General features: G+C 32.7%; 1 protein-coding gene across 1 annotated transcript in view; it reads left to right on the forward strand.

The window, feature by feature from the left end:
* The first annotated feature begins 3,771 nt into the window (after positions 1 to 3,771).
* LOC148621690 (puromycin-sensitive aminopeptidase-like) overlaps positions 3,772 to 25,188 on the forward strand; it is a 33,617-nt gene continuing 12,200 nt past the window's right edge. The window contains exons 1-15 of the mRNA XM_088576324.1: positions 3,772 to 4,196; positions 7,341 to 7,416; positions 7,924 to 8,006; positions 8,484 to 8,609; positions 8,896 to 9,003; positions 10,815 to 11,015; positions 11,585 to 11,681; positions 13,109 to 13,257; positions 14,466 to 14,630; positions 16,049 to 16,153; positions 17,611 to 17,766; positions 17,992 to 18,073; positions 21,192 to 21,325; positions 21,933 to 22,067; positions 22,401 to 22,620. Coding sequence (XP_088432450.1) covers positions 3,867 to 4,196; positions 7,341 to 7,416; positions 7,924 to 8,006; positions 8,484 to 8,609; positions 8,896 to 9,003; positions 10,815 to 11,015; positions 11,585 to 11,681; positions 13,109 to 13,257; positions 14,466 to 14,630; positions 16,049 to 16,153; positions 17,611 to 17,766; positions 17,992 to 18,073; positions 21,192 to 21,325; positions 21,933 to 22,067; positions 22,401 to 22,620 — 2,167 coding nt within the window. The 5' untranslated portion in view covers positions 3,772 to 3,866. The remainder of the gene's footprint in view (positions 4,197 to 7,340; positions 7,417 to 7,923; positions 8,007 to 8,483; positions 8,610 to 8,895; positions 9,004 to 10,814; positions 11,016 to 11,584; positions 11,682 to 13,108; positions 13,258 to 14,465; positions 14,631 to 16,048; positions 16,154 to 17,610; positions 17,767 to 17,991; positions 18,074 to 21,191; positions 21,326 to 21,932; positions 22,068 to 22,400; positions 22,621 to 25,188) is intronic.

Below are 25,188 nucleotides of genomic sequence, written 5' to 3' on the forward strand. Positions count from 1 at the left end.
GCTGTCGTTCCGTTTTCTATTGAAGGTAAAGTTGTCGATTTTCTCATGATTCAGGGGCTTCTATTAACGTAATAGACAGGAAAACATTTGAGAAGTTAAAGGTATCAAAATCTCAAGCTCAGAAATGTGCAGTCAATGTATTTCCGTACGGCAGCAAAACACCTTTAGAAATGTTTGGCAATATGAAATTAAGCATATCAAAGATAGCAAGCATGATGTAGAATTTCACATAATTAAAGGAGATGGAAGGCCGTTAATTGGCTATAAAACTGCTACTGATTTATGGATTGCTCCACATCGAAATGTTAAATAGTGTCAACAACCTTTCTAACTCCAACACAAGACACGATAATCAGTTCATTTGAGGACAGATTCCAATGTCTTGGTAAACTTAAAGACTTCAAATTGAAATTACACATAGACAAATCAATAAAACCTGTTGCTCAGCCAGTACGAAAAATTCCGTTCAAAATGAGAAAACAAGTAGAAATAAAAATAAAAGAACTGGAGGATTCCGACGTAACAGAGAAATTCAGTGGTCCGACACCATGGGTTTCAGGCTTGGTACTAGTGCCTTAGAAAAACAATGAAGTCCGTCTTTGCGTAGACATGCGACAAGCAAACGTAGCTATTCAGAGAGGACGTTTTCCGATTCCATATATACAGGGTGCTCTGCAGCAAATGAATGGATCTGCGATATTTTCTCGACTAGATCTAAACCAATCTTTTCATCAGATAGAACTAGAAGAGGAGTCGCGTTATATCACCACATTCGTATGTCACAAAGGCCTGTACAGGTACAAGAGACTAATGTTTGGAATTAATTCTGCACCCGAGTTACACCAACGTGTTATTGAGCAGACAATACAAGACATACCAGGTTGTAAAAATATTGCCGACGATATAATCATTTATGCACAAAACCAAGAAGAACATGGTGAAACACTTCGTGCCTTGCTTACCCGATTCCGTGAAAAGATTCTAACCTTGAACCGAGGCAAATGCGAGTTCAACAATTGAAATTCACGGGACATTTATTATCAAAGGATGGTGTCCAACCTGATACAAACTTGATCGAAGCATTGCATAATTTCGAGATGCCAACGACACCAGCAAGTGTCAAATCTTTCTTGGGATTAGTTATTTTTTGTGCTAAATATATTCCAAATTTCGCAACAATTGCTGAACCGCTTCGCAAGTTGACAAGAAAAGAAGATGAATGGCATTGGACTGCCGAACAAAAAACGGCATTTGAAACACTAAAACAATTACTCACAAGTGCCGAAGTAATGGCATACTACAACCAAAATGCCGAAACAAGTATCATTGTGAATGCGTCTCCTTTTGGTATAGGACCGATCTTCACACAAAAGCAAACAAATGGTGACTATAGGCCAGTGGCCTACGCAAGTCGAACATTAAGCCCGGTCGATAGAAGGTATTCACAAACAGAGAGTTTACTGGGGAATCCGTCGTTTCTATGTGTATTTGTATGGAATGGAGTTTATGGTATTTACTTACCACAAACCTTTAGAACGAATTTTTACCGCAGCACATGAAGCGCCGCCACGCATTCAAAAATGGGTTCTAAACCTACAAAATCACAAGTTCACAGTGAAATACCGACCAGAATATTTAAATGCAGCTGATATGTTGTCATGTTCGGCAATGAAAGGCAGTGTAGGAGGTGATGGTAATGAAACAGAGAATTACGTTAATTATATTGCAGTCGGTGCATGTCCGAAAGCGACGACTTTGAAAGAAATTAAAAATGCATCCGCACGAGACAAAACAATGAATCAAATTCGAAATTGTATTGCGAAAAACAAGTGATCTAAACCAGGACAGATGAAGCCATTTTACCTTGTCCGCAAGGAACTAACAGTGCAGAACTCTATAATCCTCAAAGGGGCAAAAATAGTGGTCCCAAGTAATCAGCGAAAACACGTTCTTCGTCTTGCTCACGAGTCGCATCTGGGGGTAGTAAAAACAAATCAGTTACTGCGTGAAAAAGTTTGGTGGCCAAATATTGACTCCGATGTAGAATCAATGATTCAAAGTTGCCATACTTACCAGTTAGTATCAAATCCGCCGCGACCGCCAACTGTTACAATGTCAGAGTTACCTGATGGTCATTGGGAAAAAATAGCAATCGATTTAAGCGGTCCGTATTCAAACAACGTATATCTGTTAGTAGTTAACGATTATTATTCCAGATTTCCAGAGGTTGACATTATAAAATCCATTTTGAGTGCTACAATCATTAACAAATTGCGCCGAATATTCTCAGTCCATGGATTATGTGCAGAAATAGTTTCTGATAATGGCAGTCAGTTTGTGTCGGACGAATTAAAGCGTTTCTTAATGATAATGGTAAAGAACACACCCATGTCACACCGTATTGGCCACGTGCTAACGGTCTTGTAGAGATTAAAGAAAACTATACGCGCCGCATGTGCTGAAGGAAAAAACTGGCATGACGAATTGTACGATCCTATTATTGTACCGTGCACGCCTCATTCAACGACTGGATATGCTCCCTCATCTCTACTATTTAACAGAACTGTAAAGGTCAAATTACCTTGCTTGATCAAAAACAATGTGCACAAAAGACTGAAAGAACGAGATGCTAAAAAGAAAGCTGCCGAGAAACACTATGCCGATAAGACAAAAGCAATGAACTACAAGAAATTCATGAAGGAGAAAATGTAATTCTTACAAAGAGAGGTGGAGATAAACTTTCAGCAAAGTTTGAAAATAAAGTGTACAAAGCTGTAAAGCAATGTGGAACAAGTGTCCATATGAGGTCAGATAACGGTCCAACTTTCTATAGAAACGTCTTGCATGTCAGACCGTATTACGGACAATTTACAAACAGACAAAATCGGGATGACTATTCCGCTAATGATTGACCATCAAGATATAAGAAGAGACCTCGACGATTTTTAATGACTTTGTGTCCGCTTAATAGACACTGCAGTGGGACTTGAACAAATGATTAGCGTTAGTTTTGTTGTGTGTGAGGGGAAAAGTGATAGATTTATTGACTCATTTGGGTAATTAAAATTTCTTTAATTTGAAATGAGCATGTACAAACCCGAAATCTGCCGACATGTATGTATATATTTAATATAGTAGTGTCACCTTAAAAAAATGCGATCGTACATGTATATTAGTATTGTGCTGACAGCGATGTCCGCGTCGTCGTCGTTAATATTCACTTGTTTTTCATGCGATGACTATTATTGTTGATCAATTTTTTAATGATTTTTTATAACTACGTTGTACTAAAGGAAGGCTCATATTTAATTTGGAGTCATGGGTCAACACATGCAAGAACACCTTCAAGAAAGAAGCATTGTAATATGTATGTGACTTGTCTTGTGGTTATTGTAAGCCATTGTGGAGTTTATTCCCCATTTATTGATATCAGTAGATATAGTATTATATGTTAATGGATATTTATCAACATGTGTATAATTCAGTTATTGATAAGAATAAATGGGGGAGTTTTCTAAACAATGCAAACACGTTCAATACAAAACGTATGTATGTTCAAATCTGCTCTTTAGGCAATACCAGTCTGTGTCCATACTTGTTCATGTATAAATATTTATAAAGATTTTAATCTTTTTAAGAAATAACGCTGGAATTTTACATGACAAAATAAAAAAAAAAACAGAATGTCTCGTTTAGTTTCATGTTTATATTTTCGCGCTCTGAAACTTTTTTGAAAATTAGGCATTTTTAGTCCGGAAACGATCCAATTTTTAGATTCTTCATTCGGCTTTCTCTTTCGCCGGCTGTGTTTCTTCACGTGCAGATCTTCAAAAGACTTGACAAACAGCGCATTTAGCGTTATATATATGTTTATAAGAAATCTTCGAAGGCTATTGATTAATAAGCATCAGCATTTCTTAAACCGAAAAAGCACCACCGATTTCCCGAACCACGTCAAAGACAATAGATATTTTCAACCACTCGTATTTCATTGTAGGCATTTGGTGATTTCAACCAGTTGTCTACCTTGCATTAAAAACAATTCAAAACACAGACCACTGAGTACATTTAAAATGCCTGAATCTAAACCATTTGAGAGACTGCCTTTAACGGTCACTCCAGTTAACTACAACATAAGACTGAAGCCAAATTTGAAGTCCTTTACATTTGAAGGATCTGAAGATATTGACGTTGAGGTATGACAATCACACAATGTCATGATTTGTATTTAACAAAAATAGAAAGTGTTATATACTGGGGTACCCCCATTCCGTTGGTCAAAATAATATTCTTCCGATCGAGTGACTGCTTTAATCAGAATGTCAAATGTGGATCATCTCCCATTATTGTTGTCGTACCCCAAATCTGTGCATTTTCGGTTCAGAGATTAACAAGTATGGGGAGCTATATGGGATACAATACATTTCCACTAAATAAATAGAAATATGCTAGTATTGGATTTATTGAAACAAATATAGTAGTGGACAAAAATAACTATAGAATATATTTTGTAGTCTATTTAAAGAGAAATATTTATATGTGAGAATTTAAACACTTCATCATTTAAGGCAAATTATTTCAAAATGATGTTTATCTTATTTCAATTCCTATTCAAATAATCATTTTATTGAAATTGATTAGGAACTGAAATCATTTAGAATATTTTAGATTACTCTAAATTGATATACTAGGTGATCTCAATCATTAGATTATTGAAACTTGCTAATTTTTAATTAATAAATATTTAAATATTCTTATATAAGTATATCAATTACCATTTTTGTGCAACTTATTTTTCATTTGATAATTCTAACTTAGAAAATTAAATCATTTAAACATTTGAACAACTTTAACAAAATCATCAGCAGCAAAAAAAAACTGAAAAACAAAAAAATATCCATTCAGTACTACATTGAATGCAGATTTCTAAGCATCAGGGTGATACTGTTTTTCTTCATTTTTTTTATATATCGGTAAATAAAAAAAATATCTCAAATTAGCTTAAATTTGTTAATTGTGAAATTTTTTTGGTGTTAAATACTGCTTAAATATTAAATTCCATTGAATTTTTGTAAGCAGAATGTATTTAGGATGAGGGAAAGTATGTTTGATATTTTAATTTGTCAGATCCTCAGAAAATGTTCATTTTTTGTAATTCTGGCTATTCATAGTTAATTCGTATGACACATGATGTATTTTGGTCACGTGATTGTTGTTTGAGAAGCTTTGTAAATGGCAGACGATAAATCAGTATGGATTGATTGGTTTCATGCATATTTTCTACATTTCTAAAAGGGATTAAATAATATGGCATACTTAGGAAATACTCTGTGTTGAACTTAAAACTTGAAAATTACCTGGAATACCGGCAATCTGATCTTTCTTGTTGTTTTCATGAAACAGGCCAGGTTCAGTATCTGCAACCTCTGACCTCTGACCCAAGCACGTGCAATCAGTTTCGTATAAAAAGGGATATTAATAATACATTGGAACTAGGTATACATCGGAAAGAGGGTACAGCAGTATATTGTTCATGTGTGAAACAAGAAAAGAATTATTATGAATCAAGTTAAGTTACTATAAATGATTAATTTGAGGTAGGCTTGTGCGTTCAGTGCGAGCAACCATTTATTAGCAAGTTCCTTTTTAAATAAAGTTGATTTCATGTCATTAGCCACTTTTGCTAAGTTGGATATAGGATATTTTCGTCAGCAAATTTCTTGTAATTATATTGGTAAAAAATGTTTGGTTTAACCACAACCAGAAATGGGTTTTAGGAAAAATGTCTGTGGACTTCCCATTAAATAACTTTTAAGTCTTAGAAATGTTTTGACTACATTTCAGAGCTTCAATAGATAGAGATGTAGCATTCTGCTTTGACAAAAGCTTCTCAAATGGTTAATGTGATAAATTTTTAAACAAATTTCCTAACATTAAAGAGCTAGCAGCTTCGCTCCCTTATTAGCATTGTAGATATTACAGAGCTCAGACCATCCAAATTTTATATATATTGAATTAAATACTGGAGAAATTTTGTCTGACATATCAAAAGAGTTTTCTGGACTTTTCCTAACTTGATAAAAGGAAGTTTTTTATAGAACTGAAAGGATTGTAGTCTTATACAATGTACGTTACATTGTTTTTGTACATATACTTGTCAATGTAGGGCTTTTGGGTTGCTTTAGGTAGTGTTGTGAGTTTTTTTCTTGATAGGTTTCTTATTATCTTATTACTATAAAGTTAACCAAAATTTAGAAATAAGAACTGTTGTATTTTTAGCTGACCTGGCCGAAAGCCATGTGAGCTATTGCCATCATTTGGTGTCCGTCGTCATCAACAATTTTTCAAAACTCTCCTCCTCTGACACTACTCGACCAATTTTAACCAAACTTGGTATGAATGTTCCTTGGGGTATCCTGCAAAAAGCTGATGTGGGGATTTTTGATCTGTTGAAAAACATGACCACCATTACTAAAAATAGAATATAGGGGTCAGACATTAGTTTTTGGCATATATCTCCAAAACTGTTACGTTTAACTAAATTCTGACTGGGTAAAAGTGTTCAGCATGATGAGATCTATCGGTGGTCAGATTTTCATTTTAATCCGTTAAGCCATGTTAGAGTTATTGCCCTTTTTCAACATTTTTTGCCATTTTTTATGTTATTTCTTTCAAAAATCTTCTCCTCTGACACTACATGACCAATTTGAACCAAACTTGGTATGAATGTTCCTTGGGGTTTCCCGCATAGAACTGATGTGGAGATTTTTGATCTGTCGAAAAACATGGCCACTGTTACTAAAATTATAACATAGGGTCAGACATTAGTTTTTCGCATATAATATCCCCAATACCGTTAGGTTTAGCCAAATTCTTTCAATAGCTGAAATGATCCATATTAGGACTACAAAAGTCTTCAGGGAAAAAAGTTGTCAGACAATTCTTTGTAAGATTTATTGCTCTTGAAAAGGGAAAATGACAGGTTTTTTTTTTGTTTTTTTTTTTTTACAGTTTTCAGCTAATATCTTGAAAACTATGGTAGATAGAAATTTGTCTTAAATTTACTGCCCTTGAAAGACAAAATTCAACCAAGTGGGCTATTTAGAATCCTGGGAGCCTCTTATTAAATTTCAGGATGCATGGAAAACCCTGAATGCTTTATTATTTTTAACTTGTGATGTCAGTTTGAATATGTACATGTAGGATCATGATTTATTAGTGTTACAGTCTATGTTCAAATGGGTTCAAGGTCTGTATCGTGTTCTAGCAGTAATTTTCCTACAAAAAAAAACTAATGACAGTTTAATGCTAGCAAAAACTTATAAGTTTTTCTACTTCAGGTTGTAAAGGCTACAAAGGAAGTCACTGTCAATTCAGTTGAAATAGAAATTCAGGAAGCTTGCTATGTTGCCTCTGGTAATGTATTTTATTGTATTCTCATAACACAAATTCTCTCAGGATTATAACATACATAGTTGATTTGTCTAAGCAATCAATAAAGATTATTGAATAGAACATTCTTTAACTTAAAACAAACAAGAAAAAGTGAAAGAAATAGAAGAGAAAGTTGTAGTTTTTGTTTTTGATTAAAACGAAGGAGGAAGTAAAAAAGCTAAGGGAGGTAATTAAGCATACATATACATAGAAGATACTGATGTGTGCATGATACATACTTGTTGGTGTACATATTAAAAGAAATATGTCGTGTTTAATTGTGCTAATGAGGTTTTAGAAAAGCAAAATTATTCCTCTAACTTCATAAATTTCAATCTTGATTGTCTGATAATAACTTAAACATGTATTAGACCAGTTGTCATGGATATTGACCTAACTGTAACTTCTCTAAATGGTCAATTACACATAGATGTATGCTATTTTTCTTTCTTATTAAGTTTTGGCCCATTGTTTTTTTATACTTTTAAGATTCTAGTGATACAGTGAAAGCTATAGTTTCTTTCAATAAAGAAGATGAAAAAGTTTCTTTTACATTCCCTACAGAATTACAGGTAAAATATTGTTTTCATGTTTACCTATAAAACTTTGTTGAAAGTCAAGAAATAGTGGTAAGTTATTTATCACAACAAATAATTTTCATGGCTCTTGAGAGTTTGCCTTTTTCATGAAATTATCAGTTGTCTAGAGATTTTTAAAGTGGTTAAAGATATTGACTTGATATTTTCAATGTAGTTATTTGTAAATGAATCTACAATTGATTCCAGTTTGATGAGAAATATATTTACAGTTATGGCTCTTCAATTTTGTATGATTGTTCAGAGACGATTCATTGCTAGGTGGCAATACTCTGAGAATCTTGTTTCTATATTGTTATAACAAGTTGTTTGAAAAAAAACTATTTTTCATTCCAGAAACAAAATAAATCACCAGACATTTTGTAAGAGTATGTGCAGACTCCAAAAAGTTGTTTAAAAGCTATCCATTGTATTGTACTGTATGCTGACAAGGGAAATTAATATTTTTTTTAGCCTGGAAAAGGAAGACTCAGTGTAAAATTTACAGGAATTTTGAATGACAAAATGAAAGGATTTTACAGAAGTAAATACACATCACCAGATGGTGAAGAGAGATATGCTGCTGTGACACAATTTGAGGTTAGTGGATTTTTTTTGTTTCAGTATCAGTAGTTTTTACTATTTTCATATAAATTGATTCTATTGGAGAAAAATTATAACTTAATGACAGTGCTTATTGAAAAAAGCCCTCCCCCCTCCATCAAAAGAAACAAAAAAAATACACTGGGTAGGTAGGGTAATTGGAAACACATAACTTTCTTAATGTGGCCTAATCTGTCAAATATATTGAAAAAAAAGGAACTTTCATATTTTATGAGCATTTCTAATGAAACTTTATTAATTACATCCACTTTTCTGTATTTAGGCTACAGATGCCAGGAGGTCTTTTCCTTGTTGGGATGAACCTGCTGTGAAAGCGACTTTTGATGTTACATTGATTGTCCCAAAGGATAAAGTTGCACTGTCCAACATGGTAAGATTTATATGAATTATAATCTCTTTAATTTTCTACAAATAGAACAATGTACTAGCATATGTGTATAAAGAGGTAATGTGATGTTATGATTAGGTATTTCTTAGCAATAAATATCAAATATCATATCCTGTGACTCAAGGATTGGGAAGGCAACACGCCATGCCCAATTAGAGCATTTAAAGTTATTCTGGCGTATTGAAGTCCATTATTTCTGTGCCCTAGTGTGCCCCTTGTAAAATCTTGCATTTACTGTTCAATTGGGAAAAGGAGATTAATCATGAATTATGCTACCATTAGCTGAATTAAAGTTTGCTTTCATAACATTCTGTAATAAACTTCACAGATTCCTCATTTCCGTTTTAGGTTGAGTTATTTGTATCCTCCAATCAGATGCTGCAATTGGCTCATACAATTCTAATTTTAAATATTTTGTCCTTGCATTCAATTTCCACTTGATTACCCGTAACTTAAGAGGATTTTTTAATCTTTAAATTAAAAAAAAGCATTAACTTTTATTTAATAACATTAAATAATCCATCAATCGTTTTATTAGTGACATTTGTGTTTTATAAACCAATCTAATTGTAGACAACAAACCGGAACCATGTGCATGGTGCAACTAATAACCAAAAAGAGTGAAAACATACAAATACAACACACTGTTACTGACCCAAAAACATTATTATGGAGTATTTTAATGATATTTTTGTATAATTTTAAAATCACAATAATTAACAATGAAAAATAAATAGTTGATGTTAGTATACAAGTGATTGTCCCCCCAAATTCTTTTCAGTAGTTGGTTGAAATTAAGTTTGTAAAGGGCACCAAATTTGAAAACAGATGACCCATAATGTTTCCATTTAGACTCTTGTTAATTTGACTTGTTATGTCTAAAGTTTAAAAATGTGAAATGAAATCTTTTATGTAATCTTACCGGTATTTCATTAATTTATTACAAGATATCCTGGTCCCAATGGAAAAGAAAAGGTGCATTCAATATTAATACTTTGCTCAATACTGTATAATTTGCAAGTTTCCAATACCTATGTGGTAACAAGGTCCGCTTCATGCATTTAGATAATTGTTTTTTGAAGTGGGCAGCTAAAGGGACTCAGTCATATTGTCAAAAAATTCTTCCCAATTCTTTGTGATTGGAAAGTCAGGCTAAGTCTAGCAATCATTGAAATATACACATTAATGACTTGTATGAATATGTAGATTAATAATTTAGAAATCTGTTCTTTTTTTTACAAAATGGGTTATACTGAAGAAATCCTCAGGGTACCAGTATAAATGTTTAGCAAAGACTTCTTTTATTAAGTCAATTATGCACATTATGTAAACTGCCCTTTCCTGCTATTTGTGCCATTTTACATAGTTTTCAAAAAGATTGGGTGCTAAGACATGTATTGTCCTTCATCAATCAACTTTATTAAAATAGTGTGGTTCTGATGGGATAATGCCAAACAGGGCAACAGTCCTCCTGCTTTGTTGAATAGAATTAGTATGAAATTTTACATGTATAATTCTAACAGAGTTTCAATTATTGATACAATTTTGTGGAATTTTAACATTTGTCTGTGTGTTGCCTAATTTCGTGATTTTTGTTTTTTTGAATTTCAAATTTTTAAATGAAATGTAAATTTGTGATTTGTAACTTTCATGCTCTAATAAAATGAAAAAAATAAATTTTCCATGTATTGAGAAATTGATACTTATGAATATTATTACCTTAGTTTATTTTTCTGCTTACTAACTTTTGTATTTTTTAAATAAACAACTGTCTTTGCTTTTATATTTTTCAGCCTGTAAAGTCTGAACAAGTGTATGAGGGTGATGACAAATGGAAAGTCATGACTTATGAACGATCACCAATAATGTCGACTTACTTATTGGCTTTTGTTGTTGGAGAATTTGACTATGTTGAAGGCAAGGATGCTGATGGAGTTTTGGTTAGAGTTTACACTCCTGTTGGTAAAAAACAGGAGGGAGAGTTTGCCTTAGATGTGAGTAAATTTCACATCTTTTCTGCGACGCTTTTCAGTATAAGTAGATTAATGACTTTAGAATGTTTTTCATTTTATAATGCATTATTTCATGATGTTAATATTACAATATAACTTCTGTCCACAGTGTAAATTGAAGACTTTAGTTTATTTTTGCTTTATAGGTACATGTAGCTGCTTATGATTACTGGTTTTTGTTATTTTCATATACATTTGAGAAATGGTAGCTGTAATTAGATAAGGCCAAATAAAGATGATGTTTGTTTTCTTTTACCTTACCCACCTTACTTTTCCAGCTAAAAATATTGTATCCTAAAGTTCTTTTTTTTGTAATATTTCTGTAACACTGTTAAAGAATACTTCTTCCATAGACTGATAATAAAATAGTTAAAAAAATCTCTACCTTCCTAACCTATTTTTTTTTCAAAGGTGTAATAGGAAACACACATATTATCTTTTGTTTGCCTAAGTGCTTTAATAAGAATGAATTTGTTATAAATAATTTATCTAGAAGTGGATTTTGGTTTTGTTTATGTAACCTCACTTATAGTCTCATTCTGTCATTTTAGGTAGCAGTCAAAACTTTACCATTTTACAAAGATTACTTTCAGATTGCATATCCATTGCCCAAAATGGATCTTATCGCTCTGGCTGATTTTGCTGCAGGTAATCCTCTATGCATAAGTTAATTCATAGAAAGCATACTTTTTTCCGGCAAGATTTTTTCCATTTTAAAACTCCCTTTTTCATTCAGGATTTCACTGTTACTGTCACTTGCATAGAATGGGGTATATAGTATTAGGGGTGTCCTCCTGTCTGTCTGCCCTTCTTTCTGTTATGCAGAGGGAAACCTTTCTTTATCCATTACTCCTACATCACTGAATGGAATTAAATGAAACTAGAAATCTTTATTACATGATCCCATTGTGCACCTCCTATTTTACATTTCAATCCAAATCAGTTTAAGGGTTTCACACAAATCTTGACTTTGTCATCTATGAATACATGGAAATTGGGGACCCATCTCTTATCCCTTACTCCTCCTACACCCAATGAATGGAATTGAATTGAGGTCAAAAGGTGCATATTATGTATAATCAATTATCAACAAAAAATGCTGAAATGTCAGCAGTGGATTAAGTATGGAAATTGTGGAAAATCATTGAAAAAAAAAAAAAAAATTAAATTAAGATAATAAAAAAATCACCATTAAACATACATCATATATTTAAAAACACCAGGATTTAATCTTGAACTTGATATAATATAGCAATAAATTATGCGATAAAAATTAATATGGTGCCAAAAACTTACTTGAAGATTTCAACAGAAATGAAATTTACCTCTGTAATTTCAACCCACTCTCACAATAGCGTAACACTTCCATTTAGATGAAATGAGTTTTATTGAAAAAAGTTATATTTATGTTAGCTGTACCTGCATGGATATTCTTGTACCTTGAATATATAGGAATATAGGACATACTTTCATAACATTATTTAATTCTGTATTGAAAATCAAAGTTAAATATGTTTTTAAAATGACAAGCCAAGGCATTGTTACAAGAGCACATTCATTATCATATTTTAGTGTACTATGATTAAAAAAAACAATAGAAACCATCCATTTGTAGTAAAGGATTAACTAAATCAGATTTTATTCAGAGTTTGGTTCAGACAGGTTTAAATATGATTCATTGCTGATTCCTCAGCTACCAATACGTTGTGAAACACATTTTTTAAATCACACTGGAAAATTAAGATATGTGAAAAACCTGAAAAATAAAAGTAATAATTAAATCTGAAATTCAAATTGGTTTGCATTATGGGAATTATATACTTTACAGATAACTTGAAAATGAACTGGCATTTTATATAGAATGTGAAAGTAACAACAATAACTTCACAATGCAGTTGATAAAATGGATTTCTGATTATTAGATGTCCAGAAAACTCATAAAATGAGACTATTAAGGCTGCCACTTTGAAGCTAATTCAGGGAGGTCTTGAAATATAGAAAATCTTTTCACTCAATGAACACAGGTGTCAGTACTTTATTACACAAGCATAAATTTATGAGTTATGGCTTTACAGGTGCCATGGAGAATTGGGGATTAGTGACTTACAGAGAATCAGCATTGTTGGTAGATCCCAAGAAATCCTCGGCCAAAACAAAACAGTGGGTGGCATTGGTTGTAGGTCATGAATTGGCTCATCAGTGGTTTGGAAATCTTGTCACCATGGTAAGATATTTTCAAATGTCTTCTCTTAAACTACTGGACAGATTTTAATGAAAATATTCCTTAGGATCTCCTGCACAAAAATGTGTTTGAATTTATGATCCTTTTAAGAAATGGCAGCTATGTCTATTTATATGTCATTTGGGGTGGGGGGAGTAAAGCCATTTATTTCTTGTTATATCTCAAAAACGATGATGAGGGATAGCAAAAAATGAAGGTAACCTCTGTCTTTGGCTTAAAGAGCTCTAAAAAGTCTTTATTGGGTCAAAATTGTTGGAGGTTTTAATCTTGAAAGTCGAAAAATGTTTTTTTGCAGTTTTTAGCTAATATCTTTAAAACTATCATAGATATAACAAAACACTTCCAATTGATGAAATGATCCCTAATATGAAGTCTACAAAGTCTGTAGAACAACACCCTGTTAGAGTTATTGCCCTTGAAAGTTGAAAAATGAACAAGGTAGAAATTCAGACTCCTGGGAGCTTCCAGTTGGTTTGTGCCTTAAGCAGTATTGTCAGTAAAGTATCAGTCATAATTACAAAAAAAAATAAAATGTAGTGAAAGCATTTTTCACTATCCCATGGTTACACACTCTTTTCAGAAAACATATATTTTGCCCTACAAATTGGGGAGGGGGGGGGGGGGCAGGGGGGATCTGAAATTTAAGTCGTTGCCTCAATTTGTTTGGCTGTCACTCATTTCATCTGTTTGCTTTCATGGAATAAGAAAAATGTTACAAGAGAGCTTTTTTATTAAATATTAGACCCCCCAAAAAAAAGAAATGTCTGTCTTACCTTTCACTAGTTTTTTTTTGGTACTTAATGCCCGAAAGCTTTTATGGCAATTTTGGCTCTATCACTATTAAAGTTTTGATTGTTTCCACATCAATTCAATGTGAAATGTTTTCAAGAGATAAAATGAAAAAATGACCTACCTGCTCAATTTTGTTTTGCTGGTGACAGGAAATAAGACAATTTTTTTTTGGACGGGGGAGGAGGGGGTCATTTAAAAGAAAATATGTATTGTTACTCAAAGTTTTGAATTGAGTTTTGAGGGCACATTTTGTTGTGTTGTCATTGCAGACAATAGTCTCAACATTTAGTTTATTAGAATGCATAGCTAAAATTTTATGCAGTTGACACCACTGCATCAATGATAGTCTCTCATCAGCCATAGTAAACAATACCATATGTATTGTATTTATCTTACAGGAATGGTGGACCCATCTTTGGCTTAATGAAGGTTTTGCATCCTGGATAGAGTACCTGTGTATTGATTTCTGTTTCCCAGAGTTTGATTCCTGGACACAGTTTGTAAAGAATGATTTAGGCCGTGCTCTAGAGCTTGATGCCTTAACTAACAGCCATCCTATAGAGGTATTTCATTTCTTCACTTTTCTTTATCAGTATTTCAATGGCCTCGGACAAATGAGTGTTTGTACAAGTTAAAGTTGTTTTACCCCACAAACAAATTTTTTAGGGTAAAAAGAAATCTCCATGTTTGTCCTACGAACTTGTAATAAATCTTTCAATTGGGTTTAATAAGACATTATCTGAAGGTTTGGCATCAAACATGTACACATATTGTATGTATAAGTGCATATAGTGAAATTATGATTATGCACCCATCAATTTTGATGTGACATATTATGGTATACAAGTGAATAATGCCACGGAACTTAAGTATCCATGGTTATAGGCTCCTTTTGTTTTCTATATAAAGTTTTGATCTCACATTTTCCACTTTTGGCACTTTTTCAAGATGAAGGTGGGGTGGTTTTTCCTTTTTCATGCTTTAACTGAACAACAATTTTAGCAAATGCTATGAAACTTTGAGGTATTCTTTGTATTCTTGGTCATATGCTCCGTTTCATTTTTTATAAAATTTCAATTTCATGTTTTCGATTTTTTGGCACTTTTTCCTAAAAAAAATTACAAATTAAAACATAAAAAATTGGCCAGTGTGAGATATTTGCCATCATTATGTATCAGTCATCTTTAAATTATAAAAGTATTGAAAAGGTTTTGAAGGTTCAAGTGTTAATGGCTTTGTAGGTCCAACAAATATTGTCCCAAAATGAAAAATATAGGGACATAGAAATGCATAATGTTTGGTATATGAGACATCAGACTTACATGTGTCATGTGCTCATAGTGCAGCTCTTTATTATTAGATGTTTTGCAAATGGAATCATCCAACTTAAGGGTTTAACCAGTTTTAAGTATTACACTTTTATAGTGAGGTCACCTACAGTTTTAATTTTACTTCTGCTTCATTCCGCAAAGAAAGAAATTAAGATCAGAAATTTAACAACGCAACTTTCTGTAGTACATGTATAACTGTTTTATAACTTTTTTTTGGGGGGGGTATCAATTTCTTGGATTGTGTAATTTCATTAAAGAACAAATTCAATTTCCAGATGAAATGTAAAATACCCAATAAACACTGTAATGCACTAAGGAATCCACAAAAAAGGTCCTTAAAATATATACCAAGTTTTAAAAATCAATGAAAAAATGGTACCAATGAATAAATGAGTAATATACAGTCATTAGTAAAATTGGTTGTAAGTCATGTTTAGACCAAATCAGACCATCAGCCATTTTGTATCTAACAGCATTTCTTAATTATAAACTATAAAAAGACTACAGTATTTCTTAATGTTCTCATCTTACTGGTAATTGATTAAGGATTTATTTAATTTGAAAAATAGTATGTTCAAAAGTTGTACAAGACATATTCTAAAGTTTTTTGCACCTGCCTTAGTGGAGAAATGATAACTTGTTTTTTGTAGGTACCAGTTGGACATCCATCAGAAGTAGATGAGATATTTGATGCCATATCTTACAGTAAAGGTGCATCTGTCATCAGAATGTTACATGATTATATAGGAGATGCGGTAAGATTTGGTATGGTGAAATAGATGTGTATCCAGCTTAAGTTAAATTGTCTTGTTCAAATCATGAACTGATAGTGAATTATTTTTTAGCTAGTTATTTATTTATTGACATCTTAAGTAGCAGTCTTTATAAAGATCAGACAGGAGGTGATTCACGGATGTCAAAACACCATCAAACTCAGTTTTATTTCTTGTTCAGAAACAGTTATAGATCATATAACCAGTCTTAGTTTTGGGGGTTGCAATTTTGAGGTAAAATTTATATAGATTTTACATGAAATTAGGTCTCACTAACCACTTCCAGGTCAAATGGCCACCCCCTATGTAGTACCAAAAACACTGAACCTAGACATATGCATTGTAAATGCATTATTTGTGTGTATTATGATTAAAAGTAGTCAAAATAAAGCTGAGAATGTGTACTTTAAAATCATATATGTAATTAACTACAAATGTGTATGAATATTGTTTACATGTGTGAGTAATTTGCCTCCATGCTGTCAGTTAGCAGAACAGGTAAAATGTGGATTTTCAGTATTATTTATTCAAGTAAATTTTGTGAAGAATTTCTACTATCATTGTACCATTAGCATAATGATTTTGGAAGCCTTATTTTCCAAGCTTCGCAACAGTATGCAACTTTAAGGTGTCATTTGTTCTGGGAATTCACTTTGAAAATTACTTTTTTAACATGTTAAGTAATGGAAACGTTAGAAGTGGTTAGTGAGACCTTAGGACTTTGCAAGAGTTATTGGTCTTGATTTGGTTGATTTTAGTGGGAAGTTAAAGTGTAGTTGTCTGAAAGTAAAGATCAAAATACAGAGAGGACAATTGTAACATCGAAATATAGCATATGTACACCAAAAAAGCATCATCTGATCCATGAGTTTTTCTACACTATAAATTACTTTACCATGGGCAGTGTCTGAATTTTATATGGACTGGTACTTAAAAATGTTTATACTGTGTTACTTGAGCAGTCAAAATGAATTTGCCACACACACACGCACACACACATCATGTATGGTCACTGACTGAATATGATTTTTCTATTGTGATGTCACAAACTTTATATTGTTTTGAAGTTATCAGTTTGCTGCCAGCTTTGAAAAAAAAAACCAAAACATTGTTTTCTTTGTTTAAATCATCATTTTTTGTTTAAAATTTTGTTGCAATTTAAAGACAATAACAGTGCTCTGACAATAACTTTTAGGCACAAATTCAGTTTGAACTAGTGAAAAGGCTCAGCACATCCTTGCATTTTCCAGCTTTTTTAAGCCTCAACCTTATATCAGATTTGTGTCAAGTCGGTGCACTATTATTTTCTATATTTAATTCATGTTTTTTGCAAGTATTTTTAGCAAAAGGAAAATTTGAACTAGATTTTACTTTTATTCTTCTCTTCCAAATAGAAAAATTAAGTAAGTTAAATTTACAGTATATTTTATTAATTCCAGGATTTCCGAGTTGGCATGAATGACTATCTGACGAAGTTTAAGTATAACAATGCCTTCACAGAGGATCTATGGGAAGCTCTGGGTAAGGCCAGTGGAAAACCAGTTTCTGATGTAATGACAACATGGACAAAGCAAATGGGTTACCCTGTTATCAAGGTATTGACACTTCTTTAATTGTTCTCAAAATGATGTTGATGTCAAAGGGATTGAAGGACAATCATTGCTTATTTAGTTAAGAATTCTTAAAGTTGAAAAATGGGACAGGGATTCTTATATATAAAAAGAGATGGGTTAAGAATCAAATATGATATTTAACTTGCCTATTATAAAGTTAGATACATGTATGCATATAATAGTATATAATATTGTGATTTTTGTCAGGTTACAGAGACACAAGATGGAAATAAAAGAGTTTTGTCCCTTACTCAAGAAAAATTCTGTGCTGATGGAAAGAAACCTGAAGGTGAATTATTGTAGTTTTTGTAATTTTTCTTGACAGATGATTTTTTTTCGATAGGATCTTTTGTAATTACCCTATGTCTGTCGTACTCACTTACTATTGACTTTTCTTGAATAATCTTCTCTGAAATCATTCAGTCAATTATTTCAAATTGGTCACCAGTGTCATTGGGTATCTACTTTAAAATATATAGATCAAGCATAAAATGGTCCATATTGCTATCTTAAGATAATATTTGTTGAGTCACCAATTTCTAAATAGATCTCTAAATCTTTTAAGAGGTACTTAAATAAATGTGATGTTCCTTCTTTAGCTTGCAGAACTCTACTTATGATACAGTAAGGTCAAAGTTGTATGATGACTCCTTATGAGAGTAATTGCCCTTAAAAGGCACAAAAAGATACTTTTTTTTTTATTTGTGTTTTTTAGTTTAAAATTTGATAATCTTAATAGATAAAAAGAAACTTTCCATTGTTGTAATGATCTTTGTAATCAGACCTACAAAAGTCTGCATTGGGAAAATGGCAAATTGAGTAAATTCAACCAAACTGTCATTAATTACTTAACTTCATGACATGTGCAGGAAATATTTGCCACACATGTTTAGAACTTAATTATTGATCTTAGAAGGTCTAGTGAGTCCAGACAACTTTTGACAAATTATTTAGTCTGTTTACCAATCTGGTCAATACTTCCACATCCACCTTCAGGAGGTAGACCTAGGGTAGAGGACATAACTCTTGAAATCAGGGATATGTTTGTACCATATTCATTTCACAAAAACCTATCAAGCTTTCTTTTGAAACAGAATGAAATAAATCCAAGTTACTTTGATGCTTACCTGTGATTGATGTCAAATGCTGAGTACAAATATTCCAATGATTTGTAAGAGTTGTGTCCCTTACCCTAGGTCCAGCTTCTTAAAACCTCATATTTTGAAAGAATATATATATATATATATATAAAGGTCTGAAAAATTTCCAACGATGTTAGAACTGTCAAATTTGCGATGCAAATTTTGGTCGTTCCCTCCGTGGGACTCGAACTCGTACCACTGTGAGATCTATGGCAACACCGCCTGCACAAAGTCCAGCGCCATAGACCACTCGGCCAGGTAGGCTATATAAAAATATAGCTTTCGCTGACCGGGTCATTCCTCCTTGTAGGATTTATCTAGGGCTCTAACTTAGTACATGATGTATGGTAGTACGGGACAGTTCATCTAGATGTTATTATGTACAATAGAGGATCAAATTAATGATGCATGTCGCAACAAATCAATATTATACAAACGTTTCAGAATGTGACGACTCTATTTGCTACACTGTTCCATCTAACATCGTTGGGAATTTTTCAGACCTTTCTATACGTTTACATATCTTCCCTGTATCAATTTGATCAGTGTAGCAAATAGAGTCGTCACATATACATATATATATATATATAGAAAGGTCTGAAAAATTCCCAACGATGTTAGAACTGTCTAGCCTAGCTGGCCGAGTGGTCTAGGGCGCTGGACTTTGTGCAGGCGGTGTTGCCATAGATGTCACAGCAGTACGAGTACGAGTCCCGCGGAGGGAACGACCAAAATTTGCATCGCAAATTTGACAGTTCTAACATCGTTGGGAATTTTTCAAATAGAGTATATATATATATATATGGGCAAAATTTTCAGTCAACAAATGACCTTCTTCAGTGCCTTAAATAAACTGAGTGTGTATGAAATGAAAGTAAATGGTCTGTGAACACAACTCACTACCTAATCAGGTGAATACCAGTGACGTATAAAATTTTACCGACAGTATCAAAGATCTTGAACATTGTGCTATAGACACACGTTGTGTGTTGATCTTGAATACTGAACTATAAACTAAAAATACACTGTTATAAGAAACTATACAAAATAGGAAGAACTTAATGTTTTTTGTTAATTCCGTGTGGGTGTAAAACACGGAGTTCTTTTATCCAAAATCCCTCCCGATTCACTCTCTGGAGATCGCTCCAGATCGTGTTTTGTTCCACGATGAAGATTTTCATTTTGTTAAAATCATCAAGGCAGTGGTTAGGTAATCTGAAGTGTTGACTCACTGGGAGTAAAGGCTTTTTTGTTAGGTCGCTCCTGTGTCCGTTCAAGCGCTTGTGAAAAGGCTGTTTAGATTCACCAACATATTGAAGGCCACATATATATATATATTCTTTAATATAATATATATATATAAAAGCATTACCTTATGGTTTTTCTGATCATGAATGCATTTATGTGTTGAAAATTTGAATTGTCTGGGTTAAGCCATCCTTTCAATGAAAAGGTTTATTTTTACCTAAGCAAAAACTTGCACTCAATAAGAGGGCTGGAAACTGGTAAAAAGTCAGTATATCCTATTTGTCCTAGTATCTTAACATTTTTTAATTTTGGTTGCCTTAAGTTAGCAAGTGAATGGAAAGATAAAGGTATTAATACTTGGTGCACCTGGTCCATGCTCCCAGTTTTTAGTGGAGTCCGAGTTGCTCATTTACTTTTGTTACTTTGTATGTATGATTTCAGTTACTTTATGTTCTTTGTTGTATATGTCTGTTTTCCATGTCTAGTCTTTGTCCCTGGATTACATTCTTTTGATTACCACTATAACCTTGATTCCCTTGATTACTCTTTTGATTACCGCTATAACCTTGGTTCCCTTGATTACTCTTTGATTACCACTATAACCTTGGTTCCCTTGATTACCGCTATAACCTTGGTTCCCTTGATTACTATTTGATTACCACTATAACTTTGGTTCCCTTGATTACCACTATAAACTTGGTTCCCTTGATTTCTCTTTGATTACCACTATAACCTTGGTTCCCTTGATTACTCTTTGATTACCACTATAACCTTGGTTCCCTTTATTACTCTTTGATTACCGCTGTAACCTTGGTTCCCTTGATTACTCTTTGATTACCACTATAACTATGGTTCCCTTGATTACTCTTTCATTACCGGTATAACCTTGGTTCCCTTGATTACTCTTTGATTACTGCTATAACCTTGGTTCCCTTGATTACTCTTTGAAATACATTTGAGAAGGAAAATCAGGACATTTTCACGTAATAAAATAATCTTCTATAATTGCTTTTCCAGCGGAATACAAGTGGATGGTACCAATTTCATTTTGTACTGCATCAAGTCCTGAGAAACCTGTGAAAAAAATCCTTTTGGACAGTTTGTCAACTGAAGTCACCTTAGAAGATGTCAAACCAGGAGAATGGGTGAAGGTATTTATATATATAAAAGAAAAGTTCAAAATATGTAAGGGCTATATAAATAATATACATGGTTTATTATGATTGTAGTTTTAGCCAAAGTCATTTTATAAGACGAACAGACTTTTTATCTTATAAAACTGTTAATCTGAGTCTGAATTTAACTTTATTGGACCATAAAGGAAGGCGTGTTACCTCAGTAGGACTTATTATTTTGACAGACTGTGATTATATGGAAGATCTGATGGAAGTTGTATAATGGAAAAACAAACTCTGTCATATTTGAATGTTTTAAAGCTTCTGGTAACAGCTGATGTCACATAAAGCTAGAGTAGCCTTACCCTACATTAAATTTTATCACACAGTCTTCGTTTGTTTTTAATTATTTAAACAATAATACAGCAAATACCAGGTAAAAAAGGATCTTTTTAAATAGCACTAACTGAGAGTTATTATAACACCTGTTAACTACATTGGGGGTGGGACTTCCACAGAAAAAATGTAAGATTTAGTAGGAGGTTTTTAGTTATTACAACTATGTTTTCTGTGAAAAATACTACCAAATACGAATTTTTACATGACAAAATTGTTTAACGTAAATTATTCAACTTTTTTGCAGCTTAACTGGGGTACTATTGGAATGTACAGAGTACAGTATTCATCAGAGATGCTGAAATCCTTGATAACTGGCATCAAAGACTGTAGTATTGCACCTAGAGATAGACTTGGGATACAGAGTGATCTTTTTGCTTTGGTAAGAAATCACATATTCATACATGTATGCATATAATCAGTACTTGATAATTTTTTTTTTGAAAGGTCTTTTTAAAACATATAGCCCTGACATTATGTTGTGTAGTTGATTCAGATAATATAATACTTTTACAGGTCTTTAGTCTCTTTTAAAGCAAGCTGAAGGATGCTACTTTCAAAGTTTGACTATTAATTACAATTTCAGCATCATCAATAATTTCTGTATTTTTTTGGTGGTTTGGGGGGGTGGAGGTAGCATCAGTTTCTTTAAGTCTAGGCTGCATTTTATTTTTATATCAGTGAAATCCATTCATTCATAGATTATTTGTTTTAGGCTAGAGCAGGGCTTGTTTCAGCTGTTGATGTGTTGAATGTTGCTGAAGCATATACCAATGAAACAGATTACACTGTATGGAGTGATCTGTCACTCAGTCTTGGTACACAAGGATTACTGATACAACACACTGATGCTGCTGAAGAAATGAAGGCATATAATCGTAACCTGTATAGTACTGTGTTTCAGAAAGTTGGATGGGAGGCTAAGGATGATGAAGGTAACTGTAGGAAATATGATGCAGAAGGATTTGTGAAACTTAAGTTGTATGTCAACTTGGTCATTTCAATTTTATAGTTAGAATTATATGTTTCCTTTATTTTACTTCTATTTTTTCCTTAGAAATACATAGAAAATAGACAATTCACAGTGATTAATAAAAATAGTCCCTTAATCGTGGGCAGGGCCTATATAAATAGCTAGATTATTCAGTAATATTTGCTCCTTCTTAAAAGATATTTTGCAAGATTTTCAGTTGTTTAAGGTACTTCAAGGCTTAATGAGGTTATTATATGAGGAAGGCACTGCCGCCATCTGAAATGCCAGTGAAAAATTCACAATTGCACAATAAAAATGAGTGCTGTTGTCTTGTGACGAACAAGAATTTCTGTTTATGCAATAGGTTTTGCACATTAAAGGCATAACATTTTTACTGTTTCAGTAGACATTATTGATTTCAAATAATTGAATCTTATCTTAACAGTGAAATCATTTTGTTGGCTTCAGGACAATTGATTTGTTATATGGTGCTTTTGAAATAAATCTACTTCTGTTTACTTTCCCTTATAAAATAAATACAAAGTCTTATAAATCCTCATTTATGGCTCTTTTTTCAGTCTAACAGGGATCGAAATTAGTCTAGATATTTTTCTAGACCACAGGTCTAGTAGACAAAAAAAATACCTAGACCTGCAAACAAGCCACTAGGCCTGATTTCAGTCTTGATCAAAACCTGAAATGAATAACACAAGGTGGTTTGTTTTTAATTAAAGTGGCATTTCATTCATTTTTGTTGTGTGTTTTTTTTTATTGATTTGAAGTCAGGTTCTTTTAGGAAGGTAATTTTCAAAATAAATGTATAGAAATGATGCCAACTAATGGGCATTGGAACTTAGAAGACAACATAAAATATTATCTTAGAACTTGAAAGGCAGCAAACTTTCAATTGATTAACTTGCTATGACACAACAATTTTAATTGCAACAGTGAACACAATTTTATTTATCATCTGGGTCTAGCTGAAAGTCAATGTTAGGTTCAAATTCAGACTCAGAGCTTGCATGGCATGGTGAATATCACTAGCATTTATGTGTTGTTTAGTCTATTCATGCCAGTCAAATGTATCCTATTTAAAATTTTTTGTTTCGGTTATAAGTTTGCCGTCACCATTCCTAATAGTGTTATCACGACAATATTTACAATACATCTATTCCTTTTGCGATTTGTATTGAAGCCTGAAACATTTGGAGCCTCCTCGTCGAGTCATACACTTTATTTTGTTCCCCTATTTCATAGGAAAATCGTTTTTGAGGGGTAGGTTTTGATACCCCTTCAAAGTGTCGCCACTTGTTTACTTTCTTTTGGAACTACTCAGTTAATTTCCTAAACTTCAAATACCTACCTTTGTGAGAAAGTCTGAGAAGTTCCTACTTGGTTTACCTTGACATTAATTAATTGCGATGTATTTTTGAAGTATGCCTCTCAAATTCCTTAAGCGTTAAAAGAATGGAATTATGAAATTAATACTAATTCTGGGTACATTTCTGGAAAATTCTTCTAGACCACCGGACAGGTACGGTAAAGCATTTTGCTAGACAGTGACTGATTTTACTGGACACAGGCTAGCGAACCAATAGTAATTTCGAACCCTGGTCTAAGTACATTACCTAATATTTTGTAAATAATTCACATTGACAGTAGAACAAAACCGCATTCTGTTTGGTACATAAAAAAATGAGAGGCAATGGAATGTTACACAATTAAAGTAGCCGTCTTTTAAAAATCAGACAGGTGATTCATGCATGTCAGAAACCTATTAAAGTCAATTTTTTTTTTAATTCAGAAACAGTTACTGATCACATTACCAGTCATTAATTGCCAGTTGGTTGTTGCACTTTTGATGTAAAAGTTACATAGTTTGTGTATAAAAATTGGCACTTAGCAGGAGTTATTGTTCTCGATTTAGTTTGATTAGGTTGACTTTCGTGGGAAATTAATGTAGCATTTTCTAAAAAATATACATAAAAAAATATAGAAAGGATTACAACAAAAACAATAACAACTGACGATGTATGGCTTAAAGAAAAAATGATAATGTATGGCTTATAGGCTTGCCGTTCTGTTTGACATATTTTGATAAAATTGCTAATTGTCCTTGTGAATAGTGCACATTTCAAATTAAACCTTTTGCTCTGCTTTGAGATTAATTAGTCATTTTTGTTTCATTATAATTAAGTGGATTTTTATGTAGAAGTATACAGAAATGTACAATTGTATACTGCATGTGAAACAAGTTGGAGTGTGTTTTTCCCACAGCCTTCAAGCAGCACTATATTTCCTATAAAATCCCTGTTTTTGACAAGCCCATATAATCCACATATTTTTGCCTGAAAAAGCCTTTTTCTCTATATTAACCCTATAAATTCAATTAAATTTGTCAAAAGTTGATTATTTATTGCTGTAGGAAAATATAACAAGAATATTATAATAATGCACCACCAAATCAGATGATGAGATTTGTACATGTGGCATATCAGATGGGATAGATGTTTTTGTCTACATACTGTTA

Source organism: Perna viridis, chromosome 3 (assembly GCF_037379345.1).
Source record: "Perna viridis isolate PV_CMFRI_1.1 ecotype Kerala chromosome 3, ASM3737934v1, whole genome shotgun sequence".
NCBI lineage: Eukaryota > Metazoa > Mollusca > Bivalvia > Mytilida > Mytilidae > Perna > Perna viridis.